Source organism: Eubalaena glacialis, chromosome 4, assembly GCF_028564815.1.
Source record: "Eubalaena glacialis isolate mEubGla1 chromosome 4, mEubGla1.1.hap2.+ XY, whole genome shotgun sequence".
NCBI lineage: Eukaryota > Metazoa > Chordata > Mammalia > Artiodactyla > Balaenidae > Eubalaena > Eubalaena glacialis.
The window spans coordinates 180,784,831-180,805,491 of NC_083719.1; the positions used below are offsets into that span (position 1 = coordinate 180,784,831).

Here is a 20,661-nt window from a genome sequence, read left to right on the forward strand (position 1 = left end):
GGAGACAAAGGTAAGAAGAATCCAGTCTCACTCATTTCCCTTCCCTCAAAGGCTTTCAAGATAAAAATCTAAATTCCTTAGTCTGGAATTCATTGCCCACCAGCTGGCCCCCAGTGCTCCAGCAGTTTGGGTTCTTTAAATACGTATCAAGTATATAAATATATAAAAATCCCTAGTCTTTGGACACTCTCCTCTCTGCCTCTCTCCATCGTCTTTCATCCTTGTCCCCCTAGAGGAACACCTCTTAACTGCCCCCAGCAGGTTAGGCTGGGGGGAGGGGAGCCCCTCCATGCTCCCTACCTAGTTAACTCCTTTTACTAATACCACAGCACAATTACTTTACTACAAAAATATTCCTTGGCCTTCCCTGTGAGCAGGGGGGGGGGGGCTTTGTTTTCTAAAGAACTCTGCTTTAAAAGCTTCGTGATGCAAAAAAAACACCACGAGCACAAACTTTTCCAATGGCCCTCTGAAACAGATCTAAGTGTTCCTAACTTCCTAAAATAGTCTCTACTAAGCAGTCCTAGACTTTGAGGTTCTTTCCAACAAGGGCTCTTTTAGCTCTAAAACCTTCAGATTCTTTCTAATAGCCCATGTGTTAACGTGCGTCACAAAATGACTATTTGGAATCAGTCACAAAATGACTATTTGGAAATGGACAGTGGAAAATGGGAAATTTGAAAAATGTACCCCAGATGCTATAATCTATAACTAATAACTTCTCACCTAGCACGATTCTAGCAGCACTCCATCCTGTGATAAAGAAATAAAGGAAATAGGTAAAGAAATAAGTTTAAATGAACACATCCCTTTCCAGAGTTTTCAATAATAAAGGGTTAGGAATACTTCTAAGATGCCTTTCTCTTGATTTCCAAGGACCAGTAACCACGGTATTTTGTTCCTCCCCACCTAAGGAGAGAAAGTTTAACAACATAGCTAGTATTTAGTGAGTGTTCATTAACAAAGCGCTTTAACTACATTCACTTTTAATCCCCACGAACTCCAATTATGCACATTAAAAATCTGTGGGAAGGCAAATTCATAGGAGACAGAATGTATGACACAGGTAACCAGGAGAGGGGGAGAAGAGGAAGTTATTGTTTAACAGCTAGTTTCTGTTGGGGATGATGAAAAAGTTCTGGACGCAGATACTGGTGATGGCTGCACAACACCGCAAATGCAGTTGATGCCACTGAATCGTACACTTAAAAATGGCTAAAACTGTAAATTTCCCCTTACGTATGTTACCACAATTTTTAAAAAACGTATGTGGTAAACCAAATGTGTGCCCAGCCTTCCCCTGTCCTCCCCCCACAGCTGCCGGGAGGAGGCAAAACGCCTCTCCATCTTTCAGGCGGCTGTAATCAGAATGAGTGGGATTCAAGGGGACATAAGGGGATGCTTTAAAGCTTTATGGAAACTTTAAAAACCGAGGACCCGAGACAGACCTCTAAACAGGACTGAAAGGGTGACGGGAGTTTGGAAATGGGTGAACCCGCCTGATGATGGAAAAATCTTCCCCTAGAACACGGAAGAGAATGTTTCCCTTTTTTTTTTTTTTTTTCCCCCCCTATAGTTTGTTTCTACGGCTGAACATTGAGCAGCAGGTCCGATCTCTCCACAAATACCTACTGCGCACCTGGGGAGGAGGTGAGGGACTTCAGCCGAGGCCAGAGCGTGGAGCGAGGGGCGGGTCTGACCGAGGCACTTATCGCGGGGCCGGGGGAGGGGGGGCTGGAGAGGAGGGGAACGGCGCGCGCCGGGGGGCGGGAGGGGGGAGAAGGCTGCCGGAGCCGGCCTCGCGGTCCTTCCCGATACCCACCCGCCTCTGCTACCGTTTACCCGGACCGACAACGGGCGCGATCCTGCGTGCGCAATCCCTCCCCTCCCCCACTTTACCGATCGGGAAACTGAGGCCCCGGGCCATTGCGGAGAGACGTGAAACCACGCGCCCAACCAAGGTCACCCGACAGGCGAGCGGGTCGCGGACTCCGGGGCCCGTCGGCTCCGGGGCCCGCGCGCCATTATCCCCGCGCGCAGAGGCCCGGCCTGAGGCCTTTGCGTCAGGGTCGGGGTCGGACCCGGCCTGGAGGGACCGGGGGAGTTGAGGCCCGAGGCCTGGGAAGAAGGAGCTGTCCTAGAGGCGCTCCCGGGGCCGCCCGGCTTCACCCCTCACGGCCTGGGCGGCCCCCACCCTCGGCAGACCCTGAGGGGAAAGCCCGGCCGAGGCCGCGCCGGTGGGAAGCCGCCAAGACCTAACGGAGCCGCCGCCGACCGCCGCAAAAGTGCCCGGCCTGGGACAAGGAGCTGTGGAATACTCACCCTTTCGGGCCCGGAGCTCCGTTGCCACTCGGCACGCCGGGCGCGCCGCTCTCCTCCTCCATTTTGGGCTCCGTCGCCGCCACCTCGGCTGCTGCTTCAACCCCTGCCGCCATTTTCTCCGCGTCTGGGCTTTGTGTGAGCGAGCGGGATGCGCGGCGCTGCGCCTGCGTGCTCACGTGATCCGGCGCGACCAGTAACGTCTGCTCGCGCCGCGGCGGCCTCCCGCCTCCTTCCCTCCAGCACCGGGCCACGCCCCTGTTCCGGGCCACGCCCCCGCCGCGCGCAGGCGCGCACCGTCAGCTGTTACTAATTCATTCTCGCAACTAACTTGCGTTTGGCGCCTACTGGATACTCCATCCGCTCTCCAGGTCTGGTAGAGGCGCCATCTCTCCACCCCCCACACGTGGACCTCGTCACTCCCAGCTTTCTGTAATCAGAGCTAGGGCAGAAGGGCAGCGAAAGTTCTGTTTACTAGGCTAGAAAGGAGTTAGGTAGGCAAGGGTAGGACACTGAAGGGCCAGGCCGCAGGACAAATGTGTAAAATGCTCTCTCTCTAAGCAAGTATCATCCTGCACCAAGAATATCTGGGCTCTATCCGACCTGTCTCCCCACCACGCTGAGAAGTCCTGGGTGCAGAGCCCATGGCCTAAGTCTCTCTCACTAACAGCCGTCAACAACCAGAAGCCTAGCTGGAGACTTCGAATGTGCTTATGAATGTTTCTTGAGTGAATGAACAAGCAAGAAGCCAAACATGGTGATAGAAATCACATGATGGGGCTCCTTCCTGCCTGACCGTGGGTCCCTCTGCCCTGAGAGCTTGGCCCTTTCCCCAAATGGGTTTTCAGGGCTGTTACAGGACGATGTCCTGGGACAGCCACAGTGGCCTGGGAAGAGGCCAGAGCCCCCAGCATTCAGAGGCCTCAGGCTCCCTTACCCAGCAGCCACCCCTGGTCTCTGTTGTCTCTGGTACTTTGAAATAAATGCTTCACTGGATCTTGAAGAAGTTCCCATCTAACCACCAAACTCTCTCTAAGCTCACAATGGGAAAAATGGGTTCTTTTCCCCCTATCTCACAAAATAACTACATTTCATCAGGCTCTGAGGAACTATCTCACCTGCCACACCTTCCTCCAAATTAAATACTTAATCCGGCCAGGTTAAGAACTCCAGGCCCGGAGAATAAATCCAATAGCCCAGGCTAAGGCAGAGGATAGGCCCCACCCTCTCTTTCCAGCTCCCATTCCCAAGAACTTCCCAGACTCACCTGTCTCAGAACTCCTTTCTCTTGCCCATCTGCAAGCCCCTCCTCTCATCTCCCCCCACCCACCCCGCCCCCTGCCCCCGGAAATCTCTGATCTACTAAAATCCCCTGTGCACACCAACCCTCTTCACATGGTCCCACTGGAATCCATCTCAGTTTCCTTTCCTCCCCGTTAGACCTCTCTCTCTCTCTCTTTTTTTTTTTTTTGGCCTGGACAGCCAGGGAAGTTCCCCCCCTCCCCCTTAGACCTCTCTAGACCAGAGGGGCCCCTGGACCAGAAGAAGCCTCACGAATCTCTGAATTCCCTTGCCCAACAGGGCTCAGAAATGGCGGAAGAGGCCACAGCAGTCTGTCAGAATCATGGAGAGGAGGCCGAATACAAAGCAGCGGGGACAAGAAGCCGCCTTTTCTCTGATCCCTTCTCCGGCAGTGGGTGTGGCTGGAGATGAGCCACAAGCCAGGCCCAGGCTGAGGAGACAAACTTTCTACTAGGCTGTGCTCCTATAGGCTGGTTGATTTAATCCAACACTGCCCAGATTCCTGGGTTTAGCCATCGCCTGCACTATTAATTCCTTCACTCTTTCCTGTAATTGACATGTTATTTTCTTTAAAAGAAGGATGTTTTGGGAATTCGCTCACGGTCTGGTGGTTAGGACTCTGCCCTCTCACTGCCAAGGCCTGGGTTCGATCCTTAGTTGGGGAACTAAGATCCTGCAAGCCTCCCAGCGCAGTCAAAGAAAAAAAGTATGTTAAAATGTTGCTTTACCTCACAGCACAGCCAAAGAAAAAAAGGATGTTAAAATGTTGCTTTACCTTAAATAGCTTATTGTAAAAAATAAATAAGAGAATGATGCTATTAAAGTGTAAATTCAGTCATATGCTCTGCCAAAGGATCTGAGTCTAAGACTTGCTCTCTCTCTGCTAGGATTAAGGGTCATGAAAGACAGCCTAGCACCAAACTACAACTCAGGACTTCCCTGGCAGTCCAGTGGTTAAGACTGTGTGCTTCCAATGCAGGGGGCGAGGGTTCGATCCCTGGTTGAGGAGTTAAGATCTCACAGGCTGCGTGATGTGGCCAAAAAAAAAAAAAGTACTGGGCCCTGTTCAGGGTGACCCTCGGTAAGTGTGGACATTACTTGTTAGTGAGTGTAAAGGGCCCAGCGGGGTATCTGACTCATGGGAGACACACAGCAAGTAGACACTATTCTTATGTATATTTATTTTAAATCATTTAATACATAGCCCTGCTACCTGCTCTTCACTTGAAAACTCCCACTTTGCTTCTAGCCCTGTGATCCCTCAAACCAGCCGAGAGCATTGGTTGTTGCTGCTGTTACCTCTGTGTGGTCCTGACTCCCCTCGGTCCCAGCACCCTCACTTTGAGGCCTCAGAAACGTGACTGACAGGTCCGTTTTGTCCAGCAAGGGCTCCTTTTATTCATTGGGGGTGGGGTGGGGTAGGGGGGGTGGGTTTTGAAACACAGTGCAACTTTATAAAGTTGAGGGTGCCGGGAATGTGAGCCTCCCAGGTGCAGAAAAGTGCAAGAAGCTTGCGGAACCTCCCAGCTCGATGGGTGCCTGCGACTCGCCTCTGGCCATGGCTGCTGGCCCAGGAGGGGCCAGGTAGACCTCAGAATGAGATCAGGGTGCCTGCTCCATCCGAAGCTCGGGACCACGTCCGTCTGTCCTCCTCATGTATTAGAGTGTGCAAAACGATCTGAGAATAGCTTCACACGGGAATCACGGAATCAGCTCCACTTTGGCATCTCTTGGCCTAAGAAGCATTCCGGCCGTGCGGGAAGGGTCGGGCAGTTTCTGTCCTTCCAAACGCCAGGGCATCGCCAGCTGCCTCTGGCCCTGCCAGCCCGGCCTTCACACGGGCGTCTCCTCTGCCACCTTCTTCAGGAGCCCAGCTGCCAGAGGGGAGTGCTGGGTGCCTTCCGGGCCATCGGTGGCCCGGATCTTCAGGCGCACTTTCTGGTTGGTCCTTCTCCACTCGGAGTACAGCTGGCAATGGTAGCGGAATGAGACCTGCAGGGCAGGGTAGAGATGAGCAGGAGGGCCAGCCTCTGGCCAGCCAGCCTCTACCCCCAAGAGAGGAAAACGGGGCCCCTGAGGCATCTGCCTCGACCTAACCAGGACCAGGCTCCTGCTTCCAGAAGCACGGGCAGCATCCGGGCATTTCTCAGACAGACAGTGCACACACAACCCATTGCCTCACCTGGGGAACCTCCCCACCAGCACTGAGGGCCCTGCAAAGGTGAGAGGGTCTGTGTGTGTGTGTGTGTGTGTGTGTGTGTGTGTGGAAGTTGGGGGGGGGGTCCCTTTCTGTCTCTCAGAGGGTGGCAGTGAAGTGATAAAGCCTCTGGGAAGGGGCCAAACGTCAATGGATCATATAACTGCCAAAACTTGGAAGCAACTAAGATGTCCTTCAGTGGGTAAGTGGATAAATAAACTGTGGGACATCCAGACGATGGAATGTTACTTGGCACCAAAAAGAAATGAGCTATCAAGTCATGAAAAGACATGGAGGAACCTTAAATGCATATGACTAAGTGAAAGAAGCAGATCTGAAAAGGCTACAGGGAATTCCCTGGCGGTCCAGTGGTTAGGACTCGGCGCTTTCACTGAAAAGGCTACAGACTGCATGATTCCAACTATAGGACATTCTGGAAAAGGCAAAACTATGGAGACAGTAAGAGGAGCAGTGGTTACCAGGGCTTGGGGGAGGGAGAGATGAACAGGAGGATCACAGAGGGGTTTTAGGGCAGTGAAAATACTCTGTATGACACTCTAATGATGGATACATGTCATTATACATTTGTCTAAACCCACAAATTGTTCAACACCAAGAGTGAACCCCCAATGTAAACTATGGGCTTGGGGTGATGATGTGTCAATGTTGGTTCATCGACTGTAATAAATGTACTGCTCTGGTGCAGTGGCGTGGAGAAGGCTCTGCAGGTGTGGGGGAGGATTTTGGAGAACTCTGTACTTTCTGCTCCATTTTGCTGTTTAACCTCAAACTGCTCTAATGAGTCAAATCTATTAAAAAAAAAAAACATTTTTTTCCAATAAATGTCAATGGTTCATACTCTTTAACCAAGCCAGTTCCAAGAAACATTTGCACAGGTGGCACCCAAAGCACAGTTTATAACGGCAAAAAAAGAAGGGAAACAAAAAAACAAACCAACAAAAAAAAAACATTGGAAATGATCCCAGTGTCCATCAAAAGGGATTAGTTAAAAAAATACAGCACACCCATACAATGAAGGATTGTTGGGTGGCTGCCTTTTTTTTTTTAAAGGACATTAGCAAAGTGAAAACAAGCAGACTGCAAAGCAGAACCTATGATTTCATCCTACTTGTATTAAAAAACCTGCTTGGTGGATGCGCTGGGAAACAATTTTTGAGGAGGGAGTGCCCCACAGCTGGAGGCCAGTGGTTCTGTCTGAGGGGCCAGACTCTGGGGACCGTTCCTCTCTGAGCGAGGGTTCTCATGCCTGCCAGAAGCCAGGACAACACCCCACTAGTCACTCTCTCTCAACCCCAGTCGTTTTCTCTCTCACCATCCACCCAACCCCCGCGTGGGACGATCTTAGTTCCCCGACCAGGGATCAACCCACGCCCCCTGCAGTGCAAGCGTGGAGTCTTAACCACTGGCCGCCAGGGAAGTCCTTCTCTGTCTCTTGATGGTCCTCTCTCTCTGTCTCTCTTTCTCCTGCTCTTTCTTCCGCAGCCTTTTGGTGTCCCTCTGCCTCTCGCCACCCCCCCACCCCCCAGCCAGTACAGTCTTGGTGGAGCTCGTGGCTGGCGGGGCCTGCACTCAGCAGAGGTGATCACGTGCCCTTGTATCCTTGGGGCAGAAGGCTCACGCCTGGCTCCCTGGACCTTGGACCAGCTTGGAATTTGGAGCTCCATGAGATGCTGGGAATTGCTTCCACCCGAGGGCCAGCCACAAGCCGAGGCAGGCAGGGCGCCCCCCACCTGCTCCAAGCCGCTGACCAAACCCCAGGCCTGACTGCTCCCAGATGCCTGATCTCTGGCGGGCAGCCACTCACCAGCGTCCAGAGGACGTAGATGGTAAAGAGGGCGATGGTGAGGGCGATGAGCCCCACCGCCTCCAGCCGGCTATGGAGCCTGAGGTGGTCCTGGGCCCCGCGCAGGCACAGCCAGCCTGAGATCGCGGCCAGAGGCGTGATGAACAGGAAGCACACCATGTCGCAGCACAGTGTCCTCTTCTCTGTCCGAGGCCCTGGGTCCTTCAGCCACTGCAGGGAAGAAGGGAGGGGGAACCGCTGAGAGAGACCGTCATGCACCACCCTCCGTCGAGCCTCCGCGGGGGGATGGGGTGCGGGACCGCCAGGGCCTCCGCCCCCTCTGCTGACGCCCGTCTTCATCGCTGGGCCCTGCAGGACCAGCCTCCTGCCTGGCACCTCCCTGCGTTCGTTCCTTCTTTCAAATATTTATGGAGACAATGACGATGACAGGCCAGGCCCGGATAGGTGCGGGGCACTTCTGCCCCTGTTTTTTGTTTTTTGGTTCTTTGGTTTTTTTGGCCGCGCAGGGGATCAGACGCATGCCCCCTGCAGTGGAAGCACGGAGTCTTAACCACTGGACCGCCAGGGAAGCCCCATGACCTTGTTTTATAGATGGGGGAAACTGAGGGCACGGAGAGGCTGACCCATTTGTGCAAACTCATATGGCTAGTCGTCCACAAAGCCAGGACTGGAGCCCAGGAAGTCTTGTCCCAGGGCCTGTGCGTCTTGGCCTCTATGCTACACTGCCTGCCACAGATGATGGCAGGAAAAAGTCCCTGCCCATAGCTCTCATGCTAGTCAGGGGAGGCATGAAACAGGGTGAATGATCAGGATGGGGAAGGCTATGCCGAGAAGGTGACACCGCAGAGAACCAAATGAGCAGAAGGGGCCTGGTGAAGAATGGGGGAGACGGCGCTCAAGGCTGCAGAAGGAGCATGTGCAAAGGCACTGGGGTGGGAGTGTGGTGGGGGGGAGCGGTGCAGGCAGGCTGGCTCTCCCTCCAACTGTTCTCCTAAGAGCCCAAGGTCCCGGATGGGCCAGGGGCCTTTCCAGGAGCCCACACCTCAGTGCAGTGACATCCCCCTGCAGCTCTCAGCTGCCCCACACCAAGCCAAGCTGGGCAGAGAGGAGCCTGGAGGGCACTCGGGCAACCAGCAATGTTCTGGAAAGCCATGTGGCTCCCGTCATGCCTGGGAATATCCCATCTCAACCCCCACCATCGCGCTCAGGCTACAGTCTAAGCTCTCAGGCTTGTCCCACAAAGCCCCCCGGCGAGGCCACTACCCCTCCTTCTGGGCCACTCTCCTCCTCCTTTAACTAGCTCCACTCCAGCCACGTGGGCTTTGTCAAAAACACCAAGCTTCTCCTGGCCTCAGAGCCTTTGCACTTGCTGTGCCCTCCACCAGGACTGCCCTTCCTCAGGTTGGGCACCCCCTTCTCATTCCTCTGGTCTCAGCCTTAGGGTCACCTGAAGTGACCAAAACAGGGAGGAGGCACAGGGTCTGTCAGGTCTGGAACCTCAGGCCCGGTTCCCCACCCCCATCAGCAGAACTGACCCCGGGGAGAGGAGAGAGGTTCCTCCCTATAGAGAAGCTGCTTCCCCAGCCTACCAGGATCCTCCAGGGCAATTCCCTCCTCCGGTCCCTCGCCTGCCTTCCTCCCCTCTGCCCACTCCAACCTCAGGCTCCCAAGCATACCTCTGTGAGGGGCCGGGGCCTCTTCTCCACTGCAAACTCCGTGTGGCACAGCTCGCAGTAGCTGGTGTTGGATGAGGAAAGCCATCTCTCCAGACAGCTCTTGTGCACGGCGCCCAGTGTGCCAGTGCAACCACATGGAGACAGCAAGCTCTCCCCATTCGCTCCCTCATGGCAGATCCTGCAGAATGGACCATCGCTAGACACAGAGATGGGACACATGAGTAACGATCAAGTTTCCTGCCTATGCCTACTTCACATGCACTGGATCACAAGCTCAGCATCGCCCCTATATGCTGCTACTTGGCAAACTCCTACTCATCCTTCAACGCCCGGCTCCAAATATCCTTTCCCTTGGGAAGCCTTCACAGACTCCCATAGGTGGAGTGATGTGCTCTCTCCCCAAGGTTCCCACGGCACCTTTTTAGGCCCAGGGTGAGCATCACTTGTACCTGCCTGCCCAGCGTCCACTCCTCCTTCTGCTACAATACCACCCTGATTGTGCTGGGCAACCAATCCACTCTCAACTCTTGGTCCTCAAGACGACACCCCTGATGACCTCAGGCCTGACCAATCAAAACACTACACATCCCTGGTCACAGGGGCTGACTCAGGGAACAGCATGTGTGATGCAATCAGAGCCACTGGGAATTGATTCCTGAAATTCTTTTTTTTTTTTTTTTTCCCTGAACTCCAGAACTACAGGCAGCATGGCTGATGTAAGTCTGGAGCTGCTGGCAGCAGCCTGGTCCCCACATGGAGTCTGTGAATGATGCCAAAACAGAGGGAAACAGAGGAAGGTGGAGCCAAAAGATAGGGAGAAGCAGAGTCTCAAGGACATCATCAGAAGCTCTGGATCCAGCCACACCTGAAGGCCATGCTACCTAAGAAACCTGTGCATCCAGGGAGAAGAGCTCCCCGGCTCTTCTGCTCTAGTGAGGCTCGGAAAACAGACATAAAAAGCGTCTGCAGGAAGCTGCTTCAGGGAAGTCTCGGCCCCAGCTTGGTCTCTGGGGATGCTGGGTCCTTCCTGGGGCAGCTCAGGAGGCCAGGGGCGTGGCCTTGGTGGCCCCAGCGGCTGTCCAGCACATGAGTCATTGTTTTCCAGACATTTCTGCCCAGAGAGAGGACTGCGGGAACACACGGAGGAGGCGGAGCAGGAGAGCTGTTTTCCAGATAACGCCAGTTTCCCCTCAGAAACTTTCTATCCTTTTCTCAGCGTCTCCTGCTGCGGGGCGGGGCCTGGCTGCTTTGAAACCCTAGAGCTGAGCTGACCCCTCAGGTCTGCTTTCTGGTCCTTAATCCTGTGCCTGGGCTGCTACTTTTTCCTCCAAGGTCAAAAGGGCATGCCCGGCTCCCCTCTGCTCCCACACTCCCCACACACATCAAGTGAACAGGAAAGGGATCCCGGCTCCGGAAACCAAGCCGGGAAGTGGAAGTGACAAGGACCTTGAGGGAGAGCCACGTCGGTTTTGGGGTTTGTCCCTGAAGAACCCTACTTCAGAGGTGCAAGTTCAGAGAAAACAAAACACAAGAAAACAAAGCACACACTGATTTATGATTGAGCGCTGATGAGGTCCCATGCACAATTTGGAGGGCAACATCTGGGTTAATTTTTCTCATTCTCACAGAGAGCCTGGGAGGAAGGTGCTCTTTTTGCCCCTGTTTTACAGACAGGGAAACTGAGGCATCGAGGGGTTAACCTGTTTGTGCAGAAGTCACACAGCTAGTCGTCGGGCACAGCTGGGATTGGAACCCAGGAAGTCACTCCAGGGCCTGTATGCTCTGAGCCACTAGGCTGCCTGCCACCAGTAGCAGGGCAAGAGAAGTGGGCTTTACTCTCAAAATTCTGGCAGGAAAATCATGCAAATGATACAGTTGAGGAGGAAATGGGACGGGAGAGCGGGTGAGACATCCACAGATCCCAGTGGGGCTGCCCAGAGCATGCTCCATGGGCAGAAGGGAGATGGAAATGGAAGCCATGGGGAATCGGGCAGCGGGAGGAGGCCAGGTGGAAGGGCTGGGGGTGCAGAAATGCTCAGGGCAGCTTCCGGGAGGGCCTGGCCAGCTCACAGACCAGGGGGCGGAGAGAACGGAGGCCTCACAGAGGCCAGAGGGGCCCCAGATGCTGGCCCTCAAGCCTGAGCCTTTGTGGATTGTCCTGGGCCCCAGAGATACCTCCTGGGCCTTCCTCTTTGGCCTCTGAAGGTTTCAGGGTCCAGAACTTTCTGCCCCACTTGGGGTGCCATGGGCCCCCAGGAATCAGGATCTCCTCTGAAGTGAAATGGAAGGCTTGATTTTATGGTCATGGAACCAGCCAGGTGCTGGGGACAGTATCTTTCAGCCCCACCCTTGCTGCTCCCAGATGGCACAGGCTGGCTGGGAGGAGGAGTTACAGGGTGAGTGAAGAGAAGGAGGGGGACACTGACCTGCTTGGGTGGCCTCTGCCGATCCCAGCACCTCCCAGCAGTGGCAGTGGAGGATCCTCATTTCCTCCTGGGGAGATTGGCCAGGAGGCTGTAAAGAGGGCCCCGTCCCTGGATGATGACAACCCTTTGGGAAAACAACAGCAGCCCTCTCTCTGGGAAGGGTTGTTCTGCCCTGGCCTTCAGCCTGGGCAAGTTGGGATTGAGCTGCATCAAAAGGCAGACGGGGGGACTTCCCTGGCGGTCCAGTGGTTAAGACTCCATGCTTCCACTGCAGGGGGCACGGGTTCGATCCCTGGTCGGGGAACTAAGATCCCACATGCCTCACGGTGCGGCCAAAAAACAAAACAAAACAAGAAGGCAGAAGAGACAGCCGTCAAAAAGAACTAAATTTTGCCATTTGCAGCAACATGGATGGACTTGGAGGGTGTTATGCTGAGTGAAATGAGTCAGACAGAGAAAGACAATTACTGTATGCTTATGTGTGGAATCTAAAAAATACAAGAAACTAGTGAGTATAACAACACAAAAAGCAGACTCACAGATATAGAGAACAAACTAGTGGTTACCAGTGGGGAGAGGGAGGAGAAGGGCAACGTGAGGGTCAGGGAGTGGGAGGTACGAACTATTGGGTGTAAGACAGGTTACAGGGATGTATTGTACAGCACCGGGAATAGAGCCAATATTTTGTAACTGTAAATGGAGTGCAACCTTTAAAAATTATATTAAAAATTTAAAAATTAAAAAAAAAAAGCACTACCATACAATCCAGCCCAAAAAAAAAAAAAAAAAAAAATGGCAGAGGGGTAGATCAGGAGGGCCTTGCGGTCGGTCTCAGTGGGCAGAGCTGTCCTGACCACCAGCTGCCCGCGGAGGGGCCACTCTGGTACCGCTGCTTGCCTGGGTCTCTGAGGGCTGCAGGGGAGGCTGATGGGACCGAACAGGCTTCTCCTCCTGCCCCCCACACCCAAAGGGGAGCCCTAGGTTCAAGCCTCAGCTCTGCTCAGTGACACTGGCAGGGGTCCAGCTCCCTCTGGGACTCGGTTTCCCCAGGTGTAAAAAGGGAGGGTGGGGCAAGGTGACGTCAACTCACTCAGTGGCCCCCAGGAACCCCATGGAGGGAGACTTCCTCCCTGCCCCCCACCCCGGCAGCTCTGGCTAGGAGGCCCCTGGGCCCGCTAAGGGTCCCCTTGCTCCCAGCCTGGCTCAAGCAGCACAGACCCTGTCCTGACTTCATTGGGTCTGATGGAGATGCAGACATAAAAACCAAGACCCTGGAGGAAGTCCAGAAGGAGAACTCCAATCTCATCTGGGCTTAGGCAAGGCTTCCTGAAAGAAGTGATGCCAGGCAAAGACTTACAGGGTGACTGGCAGTGGGCTCCCTCCAAAGCACTGCAAGGCTTCCATCTGCTTCTTTTTATGTTTTGAATGAAAAGCTTATGAATTGATTCTGACACCTGCTACAACACAGATGAACCCTGAAGACATGATGCTCAGTGAAAGAAGCCGTCACAAAAGGACAAATACTGTCTGATTCCACTCACAGGGGGTCCCTAGAGAAGTCAGATCCATAGAGACAGAAAGTAGATGGTGGGGGCCAGGGGCTGGGGGAGGGGGCTGGGGAGTGAGTGTTTAATGAGGACAGAGTTTCAGTTTTGCAAGATCAAAAGAGTTATGGGGTTGAATGGTGGTGATGGTTGCACAACACTGTGAACGTACTTAAAGCCACTGAACTGTACACTTTAAAATGGCCAAGAGGGCTTCCCTGGTGGCGCAGTGGTTAAGAATCCGCCTGCCAACACAGGGGACACGGGTTCGAGCCCTGGTCCGGGAAGATCCCACGTGCCGCGGAGCAACTAAGCCCGTGCGCCACAACTACTGAGCCTGCGCTCTAGAGCCCGCGAGCCACAACTACTGAGTCCACATGCCACAGCTACTGAAGCCCGCGCACCTAGAGTCCATGCTCTGCAACAAGAGAAGCCACAACGAGAAGCCCGCGCGTCGCAACGAAGAGTAGCCCCCGCTCGCCACAACTAGAGAAAGCCCACGTGCAGCAACGAAGACTCAATGCAGCCAAAAATAAATAAATAAAATAAATAAATTTTAAAAAAATAAAATGGCCAAGAAGCTAAATTGTATGTTATATCGTAACAATAAAAAAAAATTGGAAAGAGAAGCTTATGAATTAAATTGTCTCAAGTAAACATCGTGAAGATACATTAATCTTGAAAACCTGGTGGCCAGATTAAATCTTAATGAGTTAAAGTGGATTTAAATTTGTGTGGGGTTTCCTTAAATCTCTTTTCCTTGGGACTGGTGACAAGTTGGCGAACCAGGCGGACTCAGCTCACACGTGGGTCTGGAAGGCTGGCACTGAGGTTTAAATACATTTATCAAATGCTTATGAGGTAGCAAAGCCCCTTGCGGGCACTTTATGTGGACCACGGCCACGTACTCTCAAAACAACCCAGTGAGGAAGGTGTCCCCAGTTTAGAGACACGGGGGTGAAGCAACTTTTCCCAGGTTGTACAGGGAGAGAGGCTTCTACTCAGGACCTGAGCCCAGGCACCCTGAGTCCACAGGCAGCCACTTCCTCAAGCAGCCGCCCCAAGACGTGAGATACTCACCAACATCGGACCTTCAGATTTTAACCAGCAATCTGGAGTTTCTGCTTTTCGTGAAGAATCAGACCTGGCTAGCCAGTTTCCACGTGGCGACTACTGGTTTATTTGCCCACCTGTCCCCTCTAGGGGGCTGGATTTCTTTTTTGGTTTTTTTTTGGCCCGCGGCTAGTGGGATCTTAGTTCCCCGACCAGGGATCGAACCGAGGCCCCGGCAGTGAAAGCACCAAGCCCTAACCACTGGACCACCAGGGGATTCCCGCAGTTGTATTTCTGACCCCAGGCAGGGCTGGGAGGAAATCCTTCGGGCCTGAGAGCGAAGTGAGTGAAGGCAAATATCCCTGCTTGGCCACCACTCACCTCGGTGTGTCCAAGGCCCGGATGACAGTTGAGAGGAGCCGGCCGTCCCTTGAAGTCACCTGTGCCACATACTGGGGTGGCCCGAGGCCCGTGGCCTCCACGACCTTGGAGAAGGCGGGGCTGTCGGAGCAGTCGCACAGGGAGCCAGGGAGGTGACAGCAGTCACCCGTCGTCATGGCCACAGGGAGCCCCGTGTCCTCAGGGCCCGAGGCCCATGGTCCCAGGAGCCTGGGGAGAGGCCGGCAGGAAGATTAAGGGCAAGGTTAGCAAGCCACACACCGAATCCAGCTCTCTGAGCCTCGGTTGCCCAATCTGTACAATGGGGCTTTGGAGGGGGCTGTGAGGATTCAATAAGGTCACACATGCAGCTCAGCCCAGGCCTGGCACATCTCAGGGGCTTGATTATATTACCTCTGACTCTCCTAAGAGAGGCCAGCCCGGCCCAGCCTGCAAAGCATGCAGGTCACCCCCAATATCACCTTTCCAGACATGATAACAGCACCTAACAGTGATTGAACACCTTCTGTGTAGCAGGCCCTGTGCTTGGCACTTTCCAGGAACAGAACCATGCCCGCCAACCATGTAGAGACTGTTATCCATGGATTGGATTGCCAGGCCTGGGCTCATGCCCGCCTTGCAGTGGGCCAGAACTGAGCTAGAAACTTGGCCCAGCAGACCAGGATGGTGAGTCACTTTGACCCTCCTGGTTCATGGCCTCTTGTGGGGCTCTGAATTCCTTGATAACTCAGGCTATCAAGGAAGTGGCCCAGGCTGGGGAGGACCATGGCAGTCTCTGTCTCCACCCACCAGAGCAGCTGCCCTAACCCATGCCTCTGTCCCCAAGGAGAGGCCACCGGAGCGATCTGAAGTCTGCTCTGGGTGGGAGACTTCAGCAGGATTCTGCCCCCCACCCCAGGGCTCTGACCTGCCAAAAGGAACCCTTGGCAAGCTCTTCTTCTGTCACAGAACCAGCCAGCAAGGCTTGTGTATTTCCCTCGGAGAATTTCATGAAAGTAACAGAGGCCTCTTGAAGCCAATACAGGTGCCCTGGAGCTAAGGATCTCTGTCCCAAACTTGTCTCATACTCCACCGTCTGTCCCTAGGAACTATGATCCAGAGACTCCCGAAACATTCGCTGAGGTCCCCCCACAATTGTTTTTTACCAACCCTTGCCAGTCAAACTCTGAGACCCAAAGAGGGGCGGGAGGGAAGCAGTGCAAGTCATCGGCTAACTTCTTGCACCAGGACAGTCTGCTGCCAGATCAACAGTCTCTGAACAGCTCAGCCAGAAGACCTCCAGGCTCAGCAGGCCCTTCTGAGCCTCTATAGTTGGGCTGCTGTTGGCCACATAAGCAAGTGTCAGCCCAGAGGCAGGAGGAGCCTGGGAGGAAGGCTGCATGACTGAGATAACATCCTCAGGGCAGTGGCCAGGCCTGCCATGTTGTGTACACTGCTGTCCCTTCCGAGTGCCTGCAACCAGAATTTCCAGCTCAGAGGCCAGCAGGGAAGTCGCTGGGTTACCCAAGGGAACGCAGGCAGAGGGGAATCCACGCCTCTTGCCCCGCCAAGGATTGGCCTTCACATTTCTGCAAGTAATTGGGCATCACAAGAAACATCACAGCTACTGTATATTAAGTTCTATCATTTCTTTTACTGTCAGGGGAAAAACAAAAACAAAAACAAAAAACACTGGTAAAGGGCTTCCCTGGTGGCGCAGTGGTTGAGAGTCTGCCTGCCAATGCAGGGGACACGGGTTTGAGCCCTGGTCTGGGAGGATCCCACATGCCGCGGAGCAACTAGGCCCGTGAGCCACAACTACTGAGCCTGCGCGTCTGGAGCCTGTGCTCTGCAACAACAGAGGCCGCGATAGTGAGAGGCCCGTGCACCGCGATGAAGAGTGGCCCCCGCTTGCCGCAACTAGAGAAAGCCCTCGCCCAGAAACGAAGACCCAACACAGCCAAAAATAAATAAATAAATTAAAAAAAAAAAAAAAAAGACTTCCACAAACGCTTTAAAAAAAAAAAAAACACTGGTAAAATCTGCTAATGCAAGGCCTGCAAATCACCAAAATAATAATAGCAGCTACTGTTTATTAAGTACCTACTGCAAGCCGGGTACTGTGCTAAGCTTACTGAACTCAAACAGTTGTTATAAGTGTCTCCTTCAAAGGTCACCTCCCCAGAGAGGCTTTCCCTGACCACTCTGGTCAAAGTGCCATTGGTGTCCACATTATTGCCCTTACAGAATGTACCCCTCTCTGAAATGCTCTTTCTTTTTTTTTTTTTGAGAGGCCAATGCCGCCTTTATTCCTGAGTCAGCGGATACTGGAGAGGGTGCTCAGACATACGGCCACAGTGGGCTCCCTCTCGATCCATCCAAGAACTGGGCAAAGGCCGGACTCAGGGGGCCCAATGACTCAGCGGCCTTAGGAACAGCGCAGAAAGACTCTCTGCCTACGGGCCTGAAATGCTCTTATTTCTTTTCTTTTTTGGTCGCGCCGCACAGCATGTGGGATCTTAGCTCCCTGACCAGGGATTGAACCTGGACCCTCAGCAGTGAAAGAGCAGAGTCCTAACCACTGGACCGCCGGGGAATTCCCATGAAATGCTCTTATTTCTTCATCTACTGGTTTAACCACGTCTGTCTTCCACTCATCAGTCTCTCCAGCACCTGGCCCTGTGTCTAGTACAGAGTTCCTGCATTAATTTTTCAGCCCCTCCTCTGTGTAAGCGCAGGGTTGGGAGAGCTAGGTCTCTTGACCCCGCCCCCCAGACCCTGGTCTGCCAGCACCCATGATGGGAATCAGAAATATTTAGAGGCTAGAGATCTGTGCAAAGCACAGAGGCTTGGGCTTGCAAGAGGCCAAACTCGAGGCTGGATGCAAGGATAAGGTGGCTGCAGCTCTGGGGCTGCTGGGATGGCAGAGCGAGCCAATGCCTCAAGCAAACTTGGCCCAGTGCTTGAGAGATGGATTTCACTGAGTCTTCACGACAAAACTATGACGTAAGTCCAATAATTACCCCCATTTGACAGGTGAGGAGACTGAGGCTCAGAGAGGGGCAGCTTCTTGCCCAAGATCACACAGCTAAGTCAGGACAGTGCCAGGATTTGAACTTAGTCCAGTGAGTGGGTCTGGGACTCAAGAGATCTGGGTTCTTTTAAGTCCTGACTCTGTTACTAATGCTGTGTGTCCTAGAACAAGACACTTGGCTTCTCTGGGCCTCATTATTCTCCTTTGTCAAATAAGTTGACGAAGCTAGTGGACTGTGTCTGCTGAGGGGCTTCCTGGGAAGGAGCACCCAGGCTCAATTCCTCCAGCGAAGCTCGCCCTTGGCTAGGCTTGTCTGGGGTGGCGCTGGGGCACCACAACCTTTCCACACCTACCCAGACTCCTTTTTTCTGAGGGCAGGAAACCAAGGGAAGAAGAGTCAGAGGGCCCTAGCTCCCCACAGTGTCATCTCAGTCCAGCTGTTTTGCTCTCTGGGCCTCAGTTTTCTCTTCTGTATAATGGGGGCCCCAATGAAACCCAGCTCATACATGCATAAATACGGGAAAGTCGATAAATATTAGCTCTTATGATAATTACCATCATCAGCTTACAGAGCTGTTGGTAGGGTTTGATGAGACAAGGCACAGCCAGTGCCTGGCACACAGTAAGCGCTCAACAAATGCTCACTGTTATTATTTTTTAGGATAAACATGGAGCCTGTGAAATGCATTCACTCCTCTTCACTTACCACAGAGAGGCTCCTGTATGCCCTTCAGTACTTGCATGGCCCTGCACTGGAGGCCAGGCTCTAATGGCAGCTCTGATCATTACTCGCTGTGTAGCCCTGGGCAAAAGGCTTGACCTCTCTGAGCCTTGATTTCTCATCTGTATAGCAGGGAACGTTTCTAGTACTTCCACTTGATCTTGTCGCTAGAGGACTAAATGAGCTAATCCTATAAATTCTGGCTATCCCGTTTTGAGCAGCCACAGACAGCCAGGCACTCTGCTGATCGAGTGCCTGGGTCATTATATTTACTATTTTCCTGGCAGAGCCCCTCTGAGAAGGAGGTTGGGGAAGGTGACTGGTCATTTATTGACCGCCTACTGTGTGCAGAGCGCTTTCCTCATTTGCCACCTCCTGATTCCTCCCAACAGCCTGATTAGGTTGGTACTGGGATGACCCGGTTTCACAGATGAGGAGACCGAGGCTCAGAGAGGCACCTACTGTGTGCCGGCCCCCAGGGGACCTCCTGCCTTCTGCAAAGACGGGAATTGCGATCACCTAGTCCCTGGGAAGGCTGAGGCCGACTGTCCGAGCCCGGCCGTCCCGCCTGGGGGCCGGGCTCGGGCCTCAAACTCGGGGCCGGCCCGCGGATCGGCACCCCCCGGCCCCATCCTCCCGACCGTGCCTACCTGATCCGCGGCCGGGCCGGGCGGCCGCGCAGGCCCCTCCGCTTGCCCGGGCCCTGGTCCCGGCCCGGCCGGTCTCGTCAGCGCCGCTAGCTCCGCTCCGGCCGGCACCTGCGTCGGGACACCACCCGCCAAGCAGACGGTGCCACGAACCAATAGCGACCGCCTCTCGCCTACACTGGCCAATCGCCGTAGAAGTCCCGCCCTGGGAGGTGGGGCCAGAGGCGACGGGGACGTCCTGGGCCGCACAGGCCCGGCGGCGCCGCAGCTGCTGGCCCCGCCCCTGCCGCGTCCTGGCTCCACCCCAGCCTCGGCCCCGCCCCCATCCCTGGCCCCGCTCCATCCCGACTCGGGGCACGAGCGGGGCACATGGCGCCACCTGCAGAAGACCAGTTAATAAATAAAACCGTTACAGAATTCAACGTGACACCAGCGAAGGGATTTGTAAGTGTTCGTCACCTCTCTTAGGCTTCTCGCCAATCCTGGGGGAGGGATGAACCGTCCGATCACATTTTACAGAGAGAAACCACAGAAGTCTAGAGAGGTTAAGGGGCCGTGGAAGAGCCTAAAGCCAACATCATTTATTTATCATTCACATTCATTCATACATACAGTAAATTCATTCATTAGATGTAATAAGCGTCAATAAGAGGGCATATTATGAGCCAGGCACTGTGCTAGGCGCTGTGGACACAATGTTGAGTAACTATTGCTGCCCTCATGGACCTCAGTCTAGGGAATGAGATAGACATTAAGCAGTCAATTATGTAATTATTAATTACAAAGGTGATAAATTATAGCGAGTGAGGGAGGCATATCATGGAATATTTGGAAAGTCCAAAAATATTTCCCTAAAGAAGCAATGGAACTGACAATGGCGAAGAGCTTGGGGTGGGATAAGAGCTTGAGGTGGGATGCAAAGAGCTTGAGGTGGGATGGAGAATTGCCTCAATACTCCTTTCTTCCCCTTCCCCTGCCTTTATTGAATATGTAGATCAGCTCAATTACCTTAATCAAATTCTTTCGTGTTGTACTAGCTTACATTTTTCAAAAATGGAACAATAAATCATAACATTTTTTAAAAGGTTACCTATAGAGGGAAGGGGTAGAATAGAAGGGACAAAGATAGAAGCTAGACTTTTAAAACTGTACCTTGTTTTGGATATCTGACTTTACAACCATGTAAATATTTTATATAACTTTAAAACAAAATTTAAAATATAAGATAGCCCTAAAAACAAAAGTAAGATAAAACGAATTAACCTGTGTATCCAGTTGGTGACAAAATAACGCAGAGATGAACTAGTGACTTTAAAACGCCACAACTTGATTGTACATACCACTATAATAGTGGTGGTGGTGTTAAAATTGTTATTCTGAGCTTGTTGCACATTTAGTCTGGGATAAAGCAAAGGAGTGATTATGTTGGTGGCAAGAACAGGGCTTTTCAGAGGGAGTGAAGGAGGTACAGATGTAAGATTGATCACATTAAAGAAAAACCCTGTGGTCTTGAATTTGAATTGGGAGTATCATAATATA

General features: G+C 53.1%; 2 protein-coding genes across 3 annotated transcripts in view; both read right to left on the reverse strand.

The window, feature by feature from the left end:
- HNRNPM (heterogeneous nuclear ribonucleoprotein M) overlaps nucleotides 1-2,472 on the reverse strand; it is a 38,877-nt gene extending 36,405 nt beyond the window's left edge. For both annotated transcript variants that reach the window (XM_061190560.1, XM_061190559.1), the window contains exon 1: nucleotides 2,323-2,472. In XM_061190560.1, coding sequence (XP_061046543.1) covers nucleotides 2,323-2,435 — 113 coding nt within the window. In that variant the 5' untranslated portion in view covers nucleotides 2,436-2,472. The remainder of the gene's footprint in view (nucleotides 1-2,322) is intronic.
- Nucleotides 2,473-4,994: 2,522 nt separating this feature from the next.
- On the reverse strand, nucleotides 4,995-19,252 carry MARCHF2 (membrane associated ring-CH-type finger 2). The gene is made up of 5 exons (XM_061188800.1): nucleotides 19,126-19,252; nucleotides 14,724-14,951; nucleotides 9,320-9,515; nucleotides 7,644-7,853; nucleotides 4,995-5,613 (listed from the first exon to the last, which is right to left on the reverse strand). Exons 2-5 carry the CDS (start codon nucleotides 14,897-14,899, stop codon nucleotides 5,455-5,457), a joined length of 741 nt encoding a protein of 246 aa, XP_061044783.1. The 5' UTR covers nucleotides 14,900-14,951; nucleotides 19,126-19,252; the 3' UTR covers nucleotides 4,995-5,454.
- Between the last annotated feature and the right edge of the window lie 1,409 nt (nucleotides 19,253-20,661).

Excerpts from the sequence above, each read along its gene's own strand:
- MARCHF2 (XM_061188800.1), bottom strand. The coding sequence starts at position 14,899 with ATGACGACGGGTGACTGCTGTCACCTCCCTGGCTCCCTGTGCGACTGC. Across the intron at positions 9,516-14,723 it reads CGGGCCTTGGACACACCGAG|CGATGGTCCATTCTGCAGGA; the intron begins GTGAGTGGTGGC and ends CTCTGTGTCTAG. Across the intron at positions 7,854-9,319 it reads GGCCCCGGCCCCTCACAGAG|TGGCTGAAGGACCCAGGGCC; the intron begins GTATGCTTGGGA and ends TCTTCCCTGCAG.